The following is an 18,542-nucleotide window of genomic DNA, read 5'->3' on the forward strand; positions in this document are numbered from 1 at the left end:
TTTATATATAAAGAATATTTCAAAAATAAAAATAAATATCTTAAAGGGTGGAGGAAGAGAGAAAAGTTCATGTGCACATCAAGCACTCACATAAAGAGCCCATTATATTCTGTCTAATTACAGCACAATTGAAACCTCATGTTGTCTCTCGTCACGGTGTTATTAAAGTAGCATGGATTCAGTAATAGATGGCTCGCCTCTGTGTAGGATAGGTGATCCTTCTATCGGAGTTTATCGGGAAAGAAAGCAAGTGCAGCATGTTGAGTTACACCATAGTGTAGTACTAACAGGAATCAGGGCCTTCGAGATGGCTCAGTGGGTAAAGGTGCTTCTAGTTCCAGCACTTGGGAGTCTGAGGCAGAAGGATCCTGTTTTCCAGGCCAATCTGTAAGTGAAACACAGTCTTAAAAAAAAAAAAAAAAACAATCCCAGGGGAGCTTTGACTCACCCTTGTAATTCCAGTCCTTGAGAGAGATAGGGGGATTGACCTGGCGACTGGGAATGAGGGGAAGAGAGGCATCTTCAGGAACAGACTGCTCTTTAATCTACAAGGAGGGCTGCAGGCTCTCGGGGAGACTAAGAGCAAGTGTAGCATTTGGTAGCGCTGAAAGCGGGAGCTTTGGGGATGGAAGATTCCACTGTAGGTCAGCTCCCCTGCAGTCAGGAAGTGGTTTCTGTGGATTGCCTTATCAGGAAACTTCCTGAGTCAACTCTGAGCTGCTCAGTCCACCTGAGGCTTTTAGGTGACTTTTAGGCTTTTTTCAGTCACTGGTTTGGGACCAGCCAAACACACACATAGTTCTTTGTGTAAAGAAGATTGTTGCCAAGCCCCAGGATCTGAGTTCGACCACTGGGGTTCACACGGCATAAAAGAGCGCCAACCTCACCCCATACCAAACAAAATAATTGAAATGTAAAAAACAAAAAAAAACAAAACAAAAAAACTGAACATACTTTAGCGGTGTTTGTGTGAGATGTCTGTATGTGATGGGAGCGTGTATGTTATGTGTGTGATATTTAGGAAAGAGCATACAAACGGAGTGATCTAGGGGCGGGAGACTGGATATAATCAGATGGTCATGCCGGGCGTGCGTTGAAGAGTACTGTGTACATACAAGCATAACCTGAGAGGGGAAGAAGGAATTTACGGGCTATGCTGGCAATGTATCACGAGCAGGGATTGTGTGCGTTTTGTAGATACGTTGCCGATGACCAACACGCTTCCTGACACACTTTGGCAAGAAGGAAGGACACCGAGAGCCGGTTAGTCCGAAATGGCGGGAAGGGGCGGGGCGGACATGGAGGGCGGGGCTGAGAAGTGGCCCGGGCGCGGGGCCCCCTGCTGCGCACGCGCGTCCTCGCGCCCCGCCGCCATGGCGCCGGCGTCGTCCAGTCAGCCGCGGGTGGTGGCGGCGACTTCCCCTCAGGAAGTTAGGTCTCCGCCTCCTCCCCCCCACCCCGCCTGCTCTGCGGCGGAGGCGGCGGCGGCGGCAGCGGCGTTTCTGCCTCTCCGCCACCTCCACCGCAGCCTCTGACCCCCGGCCGGCGTTGTTGGCGGGGAGGGGGACAGTAGTTGTAGACGCTCGCCCCTGCCTCAGAGAAGGTGAGTTCCCGCCCGGCGGCGGGGGCGGCCCGAGCTTCAGCCCTCCACTCCCGCGGCCCGGTGAGGGCCGAGCGGGGGCCCCGCCTGCGACATGGCCGACGACCCGGGCGCGGCCCGGCGGCCCTCGGAGCGCCTCTCTCCTCGGGACCCCTCGGCACCCGCCGCGCCAAGGCCGAGCGACGCCGCCGCCTGGCGAGCAAGCCGAGGTCCGAGGGGGCCGGGGATAGAGGCGGCCCGGCCGAGGGCAGTGGGGGTCCGTGAGGACGCCCCGTCTTCAGGCGACCCCCGCCCCCGAGGGCAGCCTCGGGTCGGTGGCTGCGGAGAGGACACTTCACGGCAGGCCACTTAGGGACAGGTGGTAGGGAAGTAGGGGCCTCCGGAAGGGAGCGTGGGAGCTTCCTGGCTGAACGTTTGCTCCAGGAAGTGGCGAGGTGAGGTGGAGGGGATCACCCTGAAACTTTTCTAGGCTTCCGAGACCCTGGAAGACGACTTTAAAAAGACGCACCAACGTACCCTGACGCGGTTGGAGCCTTAGTGTGTGCGGACCAGCGTGAGGGTGGCGAGAACCAGTGCTTGGCTCCTGACCTATGCCCAGTGGCGGAGCCGAGCTGTGTTCTCAGCTGCTCAGGGCTGACTTGGGCCTTTTAAAAAGAAACTGGGTAAGGAGAGAAGGCCGAGCTGAAGTAGGCAGACTGATTGCAAAGGCTTAGTCACTGCTGCCATCTGGGACTTAGGGAAGTCGGGCGCCTATCCTCCCACAGACACTGGGAAGGTGCCTCTGCCCTCCTAATTATACCTCAGAGAAGTGAGTTTTGTAGTCTTTGAAACAGACATAGCTGAGTTGTGGGAAATAAGCTTAAAATGACAGGAAAGAGCCTTTGGGTGTGGTGCTTCACGCCTTTAATCCCTGGCACTGGAAGAGGCAAAGGCCATTCTGAGCAACCTAAGTGTTCCTGGCCAGCCGAAGCTACATAGTGAGATGCTACCTCAGGGAAGGAAAGGGTAGGGAGGTCGAATTGTAAGCATTTTAAAGTAAATAACTTTAAATGAGTAATCTCTACTATGGGTAGAAGGTAGAACTCCTGTCTAACATACCTGAGGCCCTGAGCACCACAAACACAGAGTCCAGACACCTGTCATTAGGTGAGGGCTAAAATAAACAGGGAACTTGACAGCCAGAGCTTTGTAAGCTACTAGGGGCCGTGAGAAATCGTGGTCAAGTCGCTTTATATGGATAGAGGTCTGGAGAGTTTTGATAGTCTCACCAACACATTTACCAAAATACAGAAATCTGTTGGCTATCCCAGACAGCCTGCGCTTGTGAAAGAACTATTAAAGCAGTTTTGGAAATAGTTTTATATCGTGGCACTTGGTCCCCCAATGCATAAGATTTTGGTAAAACACCCAGAAACAACATTTTTAGTACTTGCTGTGTTGCCTTCTATCGTTCCTTGTCTTCAACATGAAAGACAACAGAAGCCAGAATATTGCAGGGTAATTTAGATACTATTTTCTAGAACGTCTCTAAACATAACACTAAAGTAACTTTTTTTTTTTTTTTTTGAGACAAGGTTTCTCTGTAGCTTTGGTGCTTGTCCTGGAACTAGCTCTTAGTAGACCAGGCTGGCCTCAAACTCACAGAGCTCCACCTGTCTGTCCTTCCCAAGTGCTGGGATTAAAGGCATGCAACACCATTGTTTGGCTGTTATCAGTATTTTATGCCCCCCCCCCTTTTTTAAACACAATTCACTCTGGGAAAATGACACAGAAGTAAAGTAGTAGTATCATTGAAACATTTTTATAAACATTTACATTCAGGACCAATGTTACTGGAAATTTGTTAGAATAAAGTAAGTATCTTCACTCAGTCTAGACTATCCTGAGATTTTTTTCTTTGTTTTTGTTTTTTGAGACAGTGTTTCTTGGTGCATAGCTCTGACTGTCCTGGGATTCATTTTGTACACCAGGCTGGCCTTGAACTCTCAGAGGTCTGTCTACCTCTGCCTCCTGAGTGCTGGGATTAAAGACGTGCACCACCACCACTTGGCCCCAAATTATTTATTTTGCCTTTAAAATGGCCTGCCTGTCACCAATATGTCTGGGCATATTGGTGTCAACACTAGTTCTTTTTAGCTCTAAGGTCAGATCATAGGATGATTTAGAATCAACTATTCATGGAAAAACAACTTTCCCACTGGTTTCCACATCTTCTTTCCTTTTACTTTTCAATGATTCTCATATGTGCAAAAGACTAAGTGATAATCTGTTTATCAGTAACCTCTGTACTATTTATAGGTAGTTTTAAAAAAAGAGAGAGACTTAGTGAGATAGGAGTCTTCACCAAGAATAAGTTTTATTGCTAGTTTCTCTGCAAGTATATGACCCTGAAAAAGTCCTGTACTTTATGGTTTTGGGTTAGGTCATCTGAGTGGGGTACTTTAATTGGACTAGCCCAGTGGTTCTCAACCAATAATATATCTGTCCCAAGCTCCCCATCAGTCATTCATTTGGCAATGTCTGGAGACATTGTTGCTTGTTGCCACTGGACAGAAGAACATGGTAAGCAAATGCTATAGGTAATCTATTTGGTATAGAACAGGGATGCCACAAACATTCTAAAATACACGAGACAGCCCCCACATATACAACCATTATTCTACTAGAACATCAGTATTGTTAAGGCTGAGGAACCCTACACTAACCAAACTCTAAAGGCCTGTGATTCACAGTTTTGGACTCGTTTTTAGCAGTCTTAATTGTATTCCATGGTGTGGCTGTGCGCTGGGACAGTAGTCATAGAACATGGAAGTTAGGACTCTTAATGGCCATTTGATGACATTCAAAAAAAATCTCTGAGTTAAGATCAAAATCAGTAAGATTTGAGAAAACAAAGATACAATAGTTTAAAAAGTTGCCTAGTTACTGTTAGGGTAACTGCCTTCGGAACTCCTTCCCAATCCTCTCACCTTGCTAGTGTTGAGATTATAGGAATGTACCACCCTTCCTGGTTTAGGACTCAATATATTTTATCTTTGATAGTTATAAAAGGTAGGCTAAAGCCAGGTATGGTGTTTCACACTTTTAATCCCAACAGTTGAGAGACGGGTGTTCAAACAGATTTCTTGAGTTTTGAGCCCGTGTAGTCTATATAGATTGTCCTCTCCACCTCCCACCCCCTAAAAAAGTTGAACTGGGCATGCCTGTAATTCCAGTGTTCAAAGACTGAGGCTGGAGACTCAGGAGTCCAAGGCTGGCCTGGACTGCACTGTGAGACCCTGTTTTAGAAGAAAATATTTGAATAGTTATTAAAACAAACTTCAAATTTCCACTTTTGCTGGAAGACAAAAAAGTAAGGTGATGCTTGGAATACTGTATGTGTCTGTGTTTAAGGCCATGGTAGGAAGGCGCTCCAGAAATGACAAAAGAATTCTACTTCCAGTCATTACAGTTCCATGCTTACTTTCAAAATAGGACTAGTAAAACTTTTTAGCAGCAAGTTGACGAATAGACTCACGAGTTCAGGAGTTTGGGGCTGACCTGAACACAGTGAGATCCTGTCCCAAGAAGAGTCAGTATCATTATGGTCAGTTTGTGTGCACTAATTTGGAGTCAAGAGAAGTTGTGGAAACTACATTATTTAACCTTTTTACCTTACTGACTTTACAATCAAATGTAGCTAAACTCCATAATTTTAAACAACTATAATTGCAAGTCAGTATATTGAAGTTCTTTCTAAAATGTTTCTGACTTAACAGTTCTTTGAGCACACATTTTAAAGCTAACCTTTTAAATCTACATACTGGTGCCGAAGTCAGACTTAGTTTGATAACCAGCATAAATAGAGAGTTTTTCATTTTTGCAAAAGTTAAAACTATAGTACAGATACATGTAACAAACCCCTTCAAGGTATGCTTTCCCAGTTATTTTCAATAAAATATAACATTTAAGACTGAACCAAATCAGACTGCCGTGAGTCAGCAGTATTACACAGAACTAAGAATGTGTAATTATTCAATGATAAGTTCATCTAGAAACCCAAATGAAATAAAGTAAGGTCTGGGAAGTGAAAGATGTTTCAAACTTCTATCTCTGGCTCAAAATAATGGGTAGTTTCTAAGTGAGATTCACTGGGTCATTTCACATGGTAAATTGAGAATATATCCATGTACCCTAGGAAATTATATAGGTTTTATGGCGTTCTTCAGGGTGCTATGTCTCCTAGATATGGGCCATATTTACTATTAGTAATCTTTGGCCCAGGGCATCTTAAAAGGCTATTTTAAAGATGAGTTTCCTCCCAGCAAAAAAAGCAAATAGGGCTTTTCTGAGATGCAGGTAGCAGGACGCACTTGGGAGGCAGAAGCAGGTGGATCTCTGAGTTCGAGACCAGAGTGAACTACAGAGTGAGTTCCAGGACAGGCTCTAAAGCTACAGAGAGAAATGCTGTTTCAAAAAACAAAAAGAAGAGCAACAAAAAACCGGAAGTTACACATTTTTCTTTTAATACACCATAGACATTTCTTCATAACACCACTTTCCCAATTTAAGTAGCTACATAAAAAGCAGGCATTTTAGCATATAACCCATAATCCTAATATTCAGGAGGCAAAGATAGGAAGTTCTCAAGTTTAAGGCTAGCCTGTCCTGAATAGTTACATGTTCTCAAGGTCTAAATGATGAGACTATGTCTCAAACACCAAAAATAAATGCTTGCATATAAAGTACAATTTTGGTGCTAAGTAATTGGCATTTGTCTTCAGTCTGTCTTATGTCGATATAACCGAATACCACACTATTTTATTTAAAAAGATTTCTCAGTTTTAGAGGATGGTGATTTCTATTTTAATATACCAAACAGCCTCTGGTGAAAGCCACGTTCATGGAGGAAAGCTGGAGTATATGTGTGGGGAAAAATCAAACTTGCACCTTCAGGTCTTAAAACTGGCTTTAATCCAATCTTAAGGTGATAACCCCATGACCTAAATACTTCTCATTAGGTTTCATCTAACACTGTACTGGGGATAAAGTTTCCATCATGGGCTTTGGGGGATGTATTGTCAAACTATCGCAAAGTCCTGCTCATAAACTAGTAAGCGTCTGTAAACTAAATTTCAACTGTTAGGTGCTTTAGATTGAACTGTAGACAATGTAAATAAAGTGAGGCAAGATTTATTATGAAGAAGGAATAGTTAGCACAAGTCCTAAAAGTTAGTATGCAACATAACTAGCTTTGAGGAGTTTGTATGGTCTTGGGGTTTGATGAAATTTATATGATCACATTTATACCAACTGTAGGGGTTGCCTGCCACAGGTGAAGATGGTTTGTAGTTCCTCCCTGTTATTGTCATAGAACATTAGTGGTATACCATCATATTTAATTATCTGCAGGGAATTGATTCCACAACCCCCACCTCTTGTAACAAAATATAAAAATGTTCAAATCTGAATTAGTGTAGTTGTATATAGCCTTTATACATTCTCCTTTATACTTGAGGCATCTCTAGATTACTTGGAACTCTCAGTGACCCACTGCAGTGTAAATATTATGTAAATAGTTGTTAGACTGTATTGTTTAGGGAATGACGACAAGGAAAATAAGCCTCCCTCTCTATAAACATGTTGTTTTTTTTTTTTAACCAATAATTGAATCAAAAAAATTTGGAACACAGGTATATGGAGGGCTTACCTAGATTAGAATCAGTGACTCATAAAACTGACTTCATTTCTTGAGATTATTTGCTACCAAAAAGTGCCCAGGTTCAATCTTAGTCCATATTTCAATATTGTGCCCCAGAATGCTTCCATTGGGGCCTAGTCATTGGTTTCCAGGGACTTGGCATTTAGAGTGATATTTCCTGAACCACAGGAGAATGTTACATCCAGGTGTGATGCACACACTGTAATTACAGCTGAAGCAAGGAGGATTGCAAATTTGAGGCCATGAGTTCTGAGAGATGGCTCAGTAGATAAAGATTTTTCACCTCTTAAGTCTGGTGGAAGGAGAAAGAACCAACTCTAATTAGTTATACCCTGTCTTTCATACATCTGCTCTGGCCTGTACACCCAACACATGCAGACACACACAATAAACAAATGTAATTTTTTAAGGTTTGAAAGAAAATTACCATATTAAAAATTAGGCTTGCTTAATGTTTTCCTGTTAAAACTGACATGAGCAAAAAGCTTTACTATAACCTTGTAAGCAGTTGAGAGATTAAAATTTGAAATGATTTATGAAATGATATTGCTAACTGAAGATTGAAAACACAGCTTCCTCCAGTGTTTTTGCCTTCCATTATTTTCTCCGTAGATACCAGGAATGAATGCAGACAGGTTTTTAAAAAAGACATCTGTGGAGTGGTGCTGTTATTTGAACAAGCAAAGATTTTCCATTTGAGATAGGTTAGAAATAAAGAGACAATCTTTTGGAAGCTTTTAAAAGCAGCAGATAAACCTCATCTGCATCATCTTACTTAATCCTTTTACGAACCCTCCATGGTAGATGTTACTGTTCTTTCAATGGATGAAGACACTGACCCGGAAAAGAAGTAATGTGCTGACATATTTGGATAACTCAGGTCTTCCTAACAGAAGCTTCCCCCCCCCACACACACCTCTTCTGTATCCACCTCATCAGTGGTTTCCACTACAGTAAAGTTGAGAGACAGTAGTCTTAACCTTTGACAGCCTTTTAAAGGCTTCAGATCACAGGAAGTGAGAGCTGTGAACTGTTTAGTAGGGCTTGCCTCTCAGTCATAGATGAAGATACTGACCCAGTGAGTTGTGACTCAGCTAGTCATAGGTGGGCTATGCTTGTACATCAGTGGTTCTCAATCTGTGGGTCAAGATCCCTTTGGGGGTTCAAGCGACCCTTCCACAGGGGTCACCTAGGACCATCAGAAAACACCAGATAAAACATCAGATAAATTTACAAATGATTCACAGCAGTAGCTAAGTTATGGTTAAGAAGTAGCAACGAAAATAATTTTATGTTGGGGGTCACCATGAGGAACTGTATTATAAGATCGAAGCATTAGGAAGGTTGAGAACCATTTCTGTCCATGAAGTCTGAGTCCCTGTCCAGTGTTCTCCTTTATATGGTGTGGCTTCATTCTGTATCTTGTCTGTATAATGGTGTCCTTGGGAGGAGTTTCCATTAAACACTACTATCTGTGAACAATAGTCTTTTCTACGCTGGCTTCTTAACATTCAGAGACCTGGATACATTTGGTCTCTCTAACTTGGTATTTTGGATGCAAGAGTACTAGGTCCATTATTTTAATGAAACAAAAATCAGTTGTGCTGTTTTTAAAGACCTCATCTAAGTGGTTCCCACATACATTATTTCGTTTGTGGGTGAATACCTGCCACAGCATTGAGGGGAGGTCAGGGACAACTTGAAGTTAGTTTTCATCTTTCTTGTTCCCAGGGAACAGATAATAGGTGACTGACTGGGCTTGGCCATACTGCCCTTTACTGAACCATCTTGCCAACCACCTCATCTGGTTTTATCCATTGGTAGTCTTGTCTGAAACTACTTCCTAGTTCAGTATGTGGTTGAGAATAATGTTATTAAAGATTATAGTTATTTCTTGGCTTTGGGTTGAGGGGACTTGGATTCAGGTCTCATTTTGCCATTAATTGTTGGGTGAGTCACTTTGACTCTGTTTCTTAAGCCTGCAAAATGCCCTGTTTGCCATATTTGTGAGAATTAAGTAAAAGCAGACATCCAACTGTGTTTATTATAATTCTCTAGAAAAATATCAGGTAATCAAAGTGTTATTGTTAACATTCAAATTGTGTTGAAAATGTTTTTAATTCTTTTAATTTTGTTAATTCTTTGTGCCTTGTTAAAATTTCTAAATTAGCTTTTATAAGATTGTAAGTTAATACTCAATGTAGATAAATATAAGTTCAAGAAAAATCATTTATGATTATACTCATAAATAATAATTTCTTCGTTTTTTCTGTAACAACATTTTAGTTATTACTATGTGGACAGTTTTAAACTCATTGAGAGATTATTTCCTGTTAGATCCTCTCTTACAAGAGTTTGGAGGTAGACAGTGCAAGGCTGTTAGAACATCTTCATAGAGTCACCGGCTTACTTCTTCATGTTCTGTGATGACTAAAATCCAACCATGGCATCATTCCAGCAGCAGGAGGGCTAGTCTTGTAGCCTCATACAGCACTTAAGCTTTTTTTTTAACCTGAAGTTATTAATTATTCATATGGCTGTATTTTGCCTAATAATAGACAGAAAAATGTATATTCTTAAAAAGTATGTGTATGTGTGCCTTTAAATGTACTCTCTAGGATCTATGAATAAGAGAAACTATATTTGCTCAGGAACCTAGCTTATTTCACTTAATATGATGATATCTAGTTTGCATCTGTTTTCTAGCAAACAGCATTTCATTCTTTATGGCTGTGTAACATTCTGTTGTGCAATATATATCACATTTTCTTTACCTGTCTATCTGTTGATGGGTAACTTGATTCTGTAACCTAATCATTGCTAATAGTGCTGTTGACTTGAGTCGTAGAGGTGTAGACCCAGAAGTGGGAAAGCTGGGTTATACAGTAGTTCTAATTTTGTTTTGGTTTTTGAAGATCCTTCATATGCATTTCCATAATGTCTGGTCAAGTTTATATTTCTACCAGCAATGCATACCCCTCAAAGTCCTTGATAGAATTTTTGTTGTTTTCTTAATGCTAGACATTCTGAGTGAGTTAAAACTCTCAATATAGTAATAAAATTTTGGATTCATAAATTATGGGCACATGCTAATGTACTTGCCTTTGTATCCGTTCTTTGGGTTTGAACTCTTGGGTCTTTGTAGTTCTATGACAAACATACAAACTGAGCCAATATCATAGTGGGGGGGGGTGTGAATATGTGGAGGCTAGAGAGAATTGAACTCAACAGGAATCAGTCAGTTCTCTCCTACCAAATGAGTTACCAAACTTGGATCCTTAGGCTTGGTGGCAAGTACTGAGCCATCTCACCATTGTGGTAATGCATTTAAAATGTTTAGTACACTATATTTGACCATGTTTTTCCCTTCCCCTAACCTCTTCCCTACCTTCCTGTCAACTTCATGTTCTCTCTCTCTCTCTCTCTCTCTCTCTCTCTCTCTCTCTCCCTCTCTTCCTCCCTCTCTCTTTCCTCCTCCCTCTCTCCCTCCCTCTCTCCCTCTCCCTTCCTCTCCCTTCCTGTCTTCCTCCTTCTGTCTCTCCCTCACACACACAGAAGGAAAGGAAGGGAGAAGCAAGTAAGACCAAAAGAGAGAAGCAAGTAAGACCAAAAAAAAAAAAAAAACTTTTTTGTGCTGGCCAAGTAAGTACTCCTGGACCTGGAAACTGCCCTGGAGTGTGGTTGCTATACCTAGTAACACTCCAATGGAGAAAACTAATTTTCCCTTTCCAAGCAGGTATTAATTTAAATAGCTTTTTAGGGGGCTGGAGAGATGGCTCAGTGGTTAAGAGCACTAACTGTTCTTCCAGAGGTCCTGAGTTCAATTCCCAGCAACTACATGGTAGCTTACAACCATCTATAATGAGATCTGGTGCCCTCTTCTGGGGTGCAGGTATGCATGCAGGCAGAACACTGTATACATAATAAATAAATTTTAAAAAGTAAAATAAAAAATAGCTTTTTGGGGTGGAACTATTGAGGGAGGCTGTTTGTTTGTTTCCTGGCTGCTCAGACTCCCAAAATAATCACATGGAAATCTGTATTGTTTGCAATAATGTTTGGCCAATAGCTTAAGCATATTTCTGGCTTACTCATATCTTAAATTAACTCATTTCTATTAATCTGTGTATGACCACGTGACTGTGGCTTACCAGCAAGGTTTTGGTGCCTCTGTCTCCTGCAGGCTGGCTGCTACATGGCTTCTCCCTGACTCCACCTACTCTCTCCTTCTCTGTCTGCTTGGAACTCCTGCCTTGCCCTATTCTGCTAAGCCACTGGCCGAAACACATTTATTCATTAACCAATAAAAGCAACACATAGAAAGAAGGACTTCCCACATCATTTCCCCTTTCTGTTTAAATAAAAAGGAAGGTTTTAACTTTAAAATAGTAAAATTACATATAACAAGACAGGTATCAAGCAATAATTATAGTTACAATATTTATATCTACTTTATCTTTTATCATAACTAAGAAAAACTATAACTATTTTCAACTCCATCAAAGACCATAGAAGGATATAATATTGCCTAAGTTAACAAAAAGTGCATTTTAAGCAACTTCCAAAATTCTAGAATTGACAGAGACATCTCTCTGCCTGGATGCTCACTCAAAGTTCTTCTGTAACATTGCAGCAACCATCTTCAGCCTACAGGCCCATAGTATCCAGCAAACTTTCCCATGAAACAGGAGATTTCAAAGACAGTTCCACCTGTATTGACAATTTGTCAGTCACTTTCTTCTTTGTCCTGCAAGATAGTTGGCAGACGTTTTCATGAAGCAGGAACCCCAAAGGACTGTCTCACCTTCTTTAGGCATGTTCAGCAGTCAGTCATTTTTCTGTGTGTCCTGCAAGTTCAGTCAGACAGTTCAGGCAAGAGCAGTTTCTTGCCCAAATGACTAACCAACTCCATAAGGAGCCTCTTTGATGCCCATTATCCTCTTGAAGTAGATTGGTGATGCCAGGAACAGATGTGTCTCATTGTCATGAAAAGTCCTAAGTTATTTAAATGACATGTTCTGTAGATCTTTGAAAGTATTGAAGATTATCTGACTAAAATATATATCTAGAAAACCTAACATGACTACAAGCTTGACTATTATAGATGACTATCTATTAACCTGTATTTCTTAATTATGCTTACATTTTTTTTTTTTTTGGTTTTTCGAGACAGGGTTTCTCTGTGGCTTTGGAGCCTGTCCTGGAACTAGCTCTGTAGACCAGGCTGGTCTCGAACTCACAGAGATCCGCCTGCCTCTGCCTCCCGAGTGCTGGGATTAAAGGCGTGCGCCACCACTGCCCGGCTGCTTACATTTTTAAATGAACTACACAAACACAATACTTAATCAGAGCAGATATATACATATAACAAAACTGACCTAAATTTGCATCAGTAAACCAAGATCTATACCAGTGCAAAGTATTCTTCTCTATAGCATACCCCCCTTTAAATGTAAGCAAACATTTATAAACAATATTTGGGAATTTGGGCATAGTTCTTTTCAAACTGCTTTTGCTTTTGTTGGACAAAGTAATTTTGGGGGTTGTTCATGGCAGCCTTTCAAGGGCTCTGGAAAGGAATCAAACCACATTAGTCTGGAAGGAATCCACAGGTTCTCACCTTCTGTGGAAACAAAAGAATCTCTTTTACAAAGCAACAAATCCTTAGACCCAAATTTTGAAGTTGAGATACCTTTAATACATATATGTTGGTTTACCTTGGCAGCCCATACAATGAAATGTCTCTCTGTACTTAGCCCCTTCACAGTCAAAATTTTTATTTGTTTTTTTTTTGTTTTGTTTTGTTTTGTTTTGTTTTTCGAGACAGGGTTTCTCTGTGGTTTTGGAGCCTGTCCTGGAACTAGCTCTTGTAGACCAGGCTGGTCTCGAACTCACAGAGATCCGCCTGCCTCTGCCTCCCAAGTGCTGGGATTAAAGGCGTGCGCCACCACCGCCCGGCGCAGTCAAAATTTTTAAAGAAAGCACAATAATATACATAATCCAGACTCTCTGTGTATATTCCATCTTTACACGGCTTGAACTTTGTGTCCACTTTTCTCTTTTCAGTGCTGAGACTCCCATCTGACTTGAACCTATGTAGATCTTGTATATGCTGCCACAATCTGAATTCATATGTGCATTATCCTGCTGTTGTCTCCAAGGAGTTTTCTTGGAGTCATCCATCACCTCTGACTCTTAAATTCTTTTTGTATTCTGTTCCACATTGATCCCTGAACCTTAAAGATAGGAGTTTAATGAAGACATCCTGTTTAGGACTGAGTTCTTCAAAATCTGTCATTCTCCACACATTGTCCACACATATCTCTGTGTTGATTCTCATCTACTGCAAGAAGAAGCTTCTCTGATGAGAGTAATAATTAGAGCAATGCACTGATCTGACATCCCAGCTTTGTGTGGCCATTGTGGGGTCCGTAGTAGAGAGTGGTTCTGCAAGCTGGTGGGTGTCATAAAGGAATGGATTAGAAGGAATGCTGAAATGGGTAGGTGATAGAAAAGAACTAGGTAGACACTGGGTCAGCACGAAGAGGTCTCTAGGGGATTAAATATACTGGAAAGAGGAGTTCCTGCAGGGCTAAGTAATTCTGGAGAAACCAAAATGGAGGCCAAGAAGGATAATATCAGGTACGATGCATTCTTTATCAAAATGTATTTTTTAGGGTTTAAAAAAGAAATGTTCACCAGGCATTTAATCCCAGCACTTAGGAGGCAGAGACAGGGTAATCTTTGTGAATTTGAAGCCAGCCTGGTCTACAGAGTGAGTTTCAGGACTAACGGCTATGTAGAAAGAGAGAACCTGTCTCAAAAATGAAACAAACAAAAATAAGTTTTTTTGTGATTGGCAAGATGGTCCATTGCCTCTGGAGCCTGACAATCTGAGTTTGATCCCCAGAACCAACATGGTAGGGAGAAGTGATTGATTCATGCAGGTTGTCCTTTGACTTCTATATATGTACACACATGCGTGCGCACATACACACACAATAACTGTATAAGTAGTTTCAGATTGACAGCAAAACAGTGATTGATTCATGCACATTGTTCTTTGACCTCTATACATGTACACACACACATGCACACACAATAAATAAATGTAAAAATAGTTTCAGATTGACAGCAAAACAGTAAAGATGAACTTTGGAGATTGATATATGGTGGTTGCGTGGGTATGAATGTTTAATCTTTGTGACAAAATTGTGCTTGGTTTCAGATGAATGAGAGTTGAGTATTAGACAAAAATAGATGTAAACTCTGCTCCATGATTTAGCTTCCTGGTTGTTGTAAACAACAGTTGTAAACTTCATTTTGTGGGACATTCATGCTGAAAAACTGACACAGTTAATGACTGAATATGATCACATTTCACCATTAAGTTCTCAACCTGATAATGGTAAGGTTTCACTCACATGTATGTCATCTGAGATCTTTAGGGACTAGCTTGTTTTACTTGGCATATTGACTCTCCAAGGTTCATTCACTTTGTCCAGTTGTCAGTGGATGGATGCTGGGACTGTTTCTACTCTTTTTTATCACTGATAATGTTTATTCCATTAGGTAGTTAACCAAGTTACCCCTTTAGTTACTGGTTTGTTTACATTTGGGTGGTTTTGGTTTTTTGTTTCTGTTTTTCCTTTCTGGGGCCATTAAAAATAAAATTACTATGAATACTCATGTTTAAGTCTTATATAGACATCCTTCTCTTTGGGGTAAATGTCTCTGAATGGTATACTACTAGGTCATTGCATAAGTGTATATGTAACTTACTTGGTTAAGAAGCTGATGAATTAAAAAAAAAAAGCTGGTGGTGCACACCTTTAATCCCAGCACTCGGGTGGCAGAGGCAGACAGATCTCTGAGTTGGAGGCTAGCCTGGTCTACAAGAGCTAGTTCCAGGACAGATAGGGCTACACAGTGAAACCCTGTATTGAAAAACCAGAAAGAAAAAAAGAAGAATCTGCCAAACTGTTTCCTGAATGATTGTACCCTTTACCATTCCTGCCAGAGAGGTCATAATTGCAGTTGTTCTGCCTCCTCACCAAACACTGTCAGTCTTTCAATCATTCCAGTGAATGTGTAGCGATCCCTCACTGTTTTTTTTTTTAGATTTTATTTTTTTAATATTTATTTATTTATTATGTATACAATATTCTGTCTGTATGCATGTCTGCAGGCCAGAAGAGGGCACCAGACCTCTCCACAGATGGTTGTGAGCCACCATGTGGTTGCCGGGAATTGAACTCAGGACCTTTGGAAGAGCAGGCAATGCTCTTAACCACTGAGCCATCTCTCCAGCCCCCTCACTGTATTTTTTTTGTTGTTGTTGTTGTTTTGTTTTTTTGTTTTTTTTTTTTTCGAGACAGGGTTTCTCTGTGGTTTTGGAGCCTGTCCTGGAACTAGCTCTTGTAGACCAGGCTGGTCTTGAACTCCAGAGATCTGCCTGACTCTGCCTCCCAAGTGCTGGGATTAAAGGCCACCACCACCCAGCCTTCTCACTGTGGTTTTAATTGACGTTTATTTTATATCTAATGATCTGTAGCATCTTTTCCTGTGTTTTTTGACTGTATATATGCTCTTCTGAAGTATCAAAATATTATATCCTTGTCTCATCATGTTTGTTACTATCCTAGTCAGAGTTTTTATGCTTCTCAAACTAAAATGGCACCTAATTTTTCTAATTCACCAAAATAGGTTTCAGTTAGGCCATTTTTCCATTTTTAGAATAATCACTGGTTGGTTGTGACTCTGGAGTGCATTGTTGGACTGTACTTTTTAAAGGAAAGGAATATTCAATTGTACCCGGGGTTTTACTTGCTGCCTCCTAATTTTATAGGGAAAATAGAGAATCAAGAACAGTTGCTATTTCCTCCTAGCAAGAAAAAAAAATCAAAAATTCTGGTATGTGTGAGTTTCTTCTGAAATGTTTCTCATGAGTTTTGTCCTTATTGTAACCATCTCCAGTTCCTCCTCTGTTTCCACCTCATACTTAACCTCTTCTTGGAGAGAACAAACCAGAAGGCATTCTAGAATGCCTTTGTACCAGTCAGAAGTAATAGAGGGGAATCCAAGTGCTATACCGATGCCATAGAACTCTATTCTGTTCCACCTCCCTCATATCCTATCCCTAAGAGTAGTTCTTATCTTGTAGCTGAATTTATCATTTCCACCATTCCTAAATCACAAATGTTCATTAGTAAGCCTTAGAGTACTGTAGTCAGGTAAGTATATATGTTTATTTAAGTAAGCAGGATTCTAAAGATTAAGTTTCTTCATTGGTGTTCTGTTACTTAGAAAACAATAATACAGGAAACAAAGTCATCACAGCTTTAGAAATTATCTAACAATTAGATCAGGCCACTGCCACAGACATGTGATTCACACATCCCTGTAGCGTTACATTTTTAGTTGAATGAAAACATCCCATGTGTCAGCTCTTTTCTATACTTTTTCTCCCAGTGTAAAAGAATAATGAAGTTATTTGTGAGTGGTTTGTGAGATATCTGACCATCATGATACTACTCTTTGATAGATATTTTCAAAACATTTAGCACTTGTTGAAGTAGGTTTTAATTTGGTCTTTTGTTATTTTAACCTTTCTAAGAACAATGAATTTTTCAAAACAAAATAATCTAGTTTTTTTCTCCCATCTTTTCTACAGAGAATCCCTTGTCAACCTAATGAAGCATTCAAATAAGTCATATGACTCCTTTCAAGATGAACTTGAAGATTATATTAAAGTACAGAAAGCCAGAGGCTTAGAGCCAAAGACGTGTTTCAGAAGGATGAGAGGGGACTATTTGGAAAGCTGTGAGTACAGAGAAGAGTTTGATTCCAGGCCCAGGTATAGGATGTTTGATCAAAGACTCCCATCTGGAACCAACCATGCCTATCCAAGATCATGCAGTAGTTCCCAGACAGAAGATCGCTTACCCCAGTGGTTACCAGCTCATGGAAATCTGGGATTAGACTCTCTGAGCTACTGTCAATTCACCAGGGACGGCTTCTCAGAAAAACCAGTCCCCTTGAACCTTAGTCATCAAGAATACAATTGTGGTTCATATAACGCAGAGTCTGTAGTTCACAAGCGCCTTTACTCAGGACACAGTACCATTGACCCTCAAGCCAGTCATAGACAAATGCACCAGAAGAGGAAAAGACATCTAGAGGAGAGCAGAGAAAAGGAGGAAGAATGGCCCAAACATCAGAGGAAAAGGAGTTCAGAGGAAATGGATTTAAACAAACAAAGGAGCATCCAAAGAAAGAAAACAAAGTCAGAAACAGAAGCTGTGCAGGACAGTACAGAAAAACTTAAGAATCGAAAAGAAAGAAAAAGCCGAGATGTATCCTCTAAGAAAGAGGACCGTAAGCGTAGAAAGGAGAAAAAGGAACAAGGTGAAGAAAGGACAGAGGAGGAGATGCTCTGGGACCAGTCTATCCTTGGATTTTGAAGCTCCTTAGTCACTTCTCCTGAGGCTCAACTGAAAGAACACCTGAAGAGCTTGGTTATATGCATTCATGTTCATGTCACTTTCGTGTGTGGACAGGTCTCAACTTCTAATGGAGTGAACATGAAGAATTTACTATGCTTGTTTTCCAACATGGAGATTACTTTTCTATTTTCTAAAAGCTCTATTAATTTTTCTTACATATGATAGAATTTTCCTATAAGAGAGTGACTGTGCTTTATTCACCAAATTGCTATAGTGGAATTATTTTTCCTTGGGAGATCATTTCTTTAAAATTGAAGGATTAACAGACTGTGGAATCTGTTTCTTGGTTGGGTTTGTTTTAGTTTTGAGTCACATATTTTTATGCTCACTTTCTCTATGAAGCAATTTAGATATCCTTTTTTAGATCTAACTTGCAGTGTATTTCCTGGGTTGGAAAGTGAAATACATTATAATAATCTTACATATAGTTTTAAAAATTTCAGAGTCTTCACATAAAATTAGTTTATATTCTGAAAATGTTTATAATAAAGTATTTTAACTTCTGAATATTGTTTTGTGTCAGTGCTCTGTTCTAGTGATTTCTTTTGAAAGGGGAAAAGCAGTAATCACACTATAATAAAGAGGAAAGATTTTGGAGGTAGGCCACACTAAAAAGTTGTAAAAATTCCTTAACCTACTGTATCAGGCTTACTCATTTTATAATAAAAATCTGTGGCTTACAATAATTTTTCCAAATAATTGAAACTAGTGAGAGGAATTTATCAAAAAGAATATG

The 18,542-nt window shown here is 40.5% G+C and overlaps 1 protein-coding gene across 1 annotated transcript; it reads left to right on the forward strand.

Moving 5' to 3' along the window:
* The first annotated feature begins 1,445 nt into the window (after positions 1-1,445).
* Krcc1 (lysine rich coiled-coil 1) lies at positions 1,446-18,313 on the forward strand. Its single transcript, XM_041638342.1, has 2 exons — positions 1,446-1,603; positions 16,975-18,313. The coding sequence occupies exon 2, from the start codon at positions 16,994-16,996 to the stop codon at positions 17,762-17,764; it is 771 nt and encodes a 256-aa protein (XP_041494276.1). The 5' UTR covers positions 1,446-1,603; positions 16,975-16,993; the 3' UTR covers positions 17,765-18,313.
* Positions 18,314-18,542: the final 229 nt, after the last annotated feature.

The sequence above is a fragment of the Microtus oregoni genome, unplaced genomic scaffold (assembly GCF_018167655.1).
Source record: "Microtus oregoni isolate MIOR12 unplaced genomic scaffold, Mior012 000002F_ref0000024, whole genome shotgun sequence".
Classification (NCBI taxonomy): domain Eukaryota; kingdom Metazoa; phylum Chordata; class Mammalia; order Rodentia; family Cricetidae; genus Microtus; species Microtus oregoni.

Bases quoted from the DNA above. Each gene is read 5' to 3' on its own strand.
- Krcc1 (XM_041638342.1), top strand. From the start codon at position 16,994: ATGAAGCATTCAAATAAGTCATATGACTCCTTTCAAGATGAACTTGAA.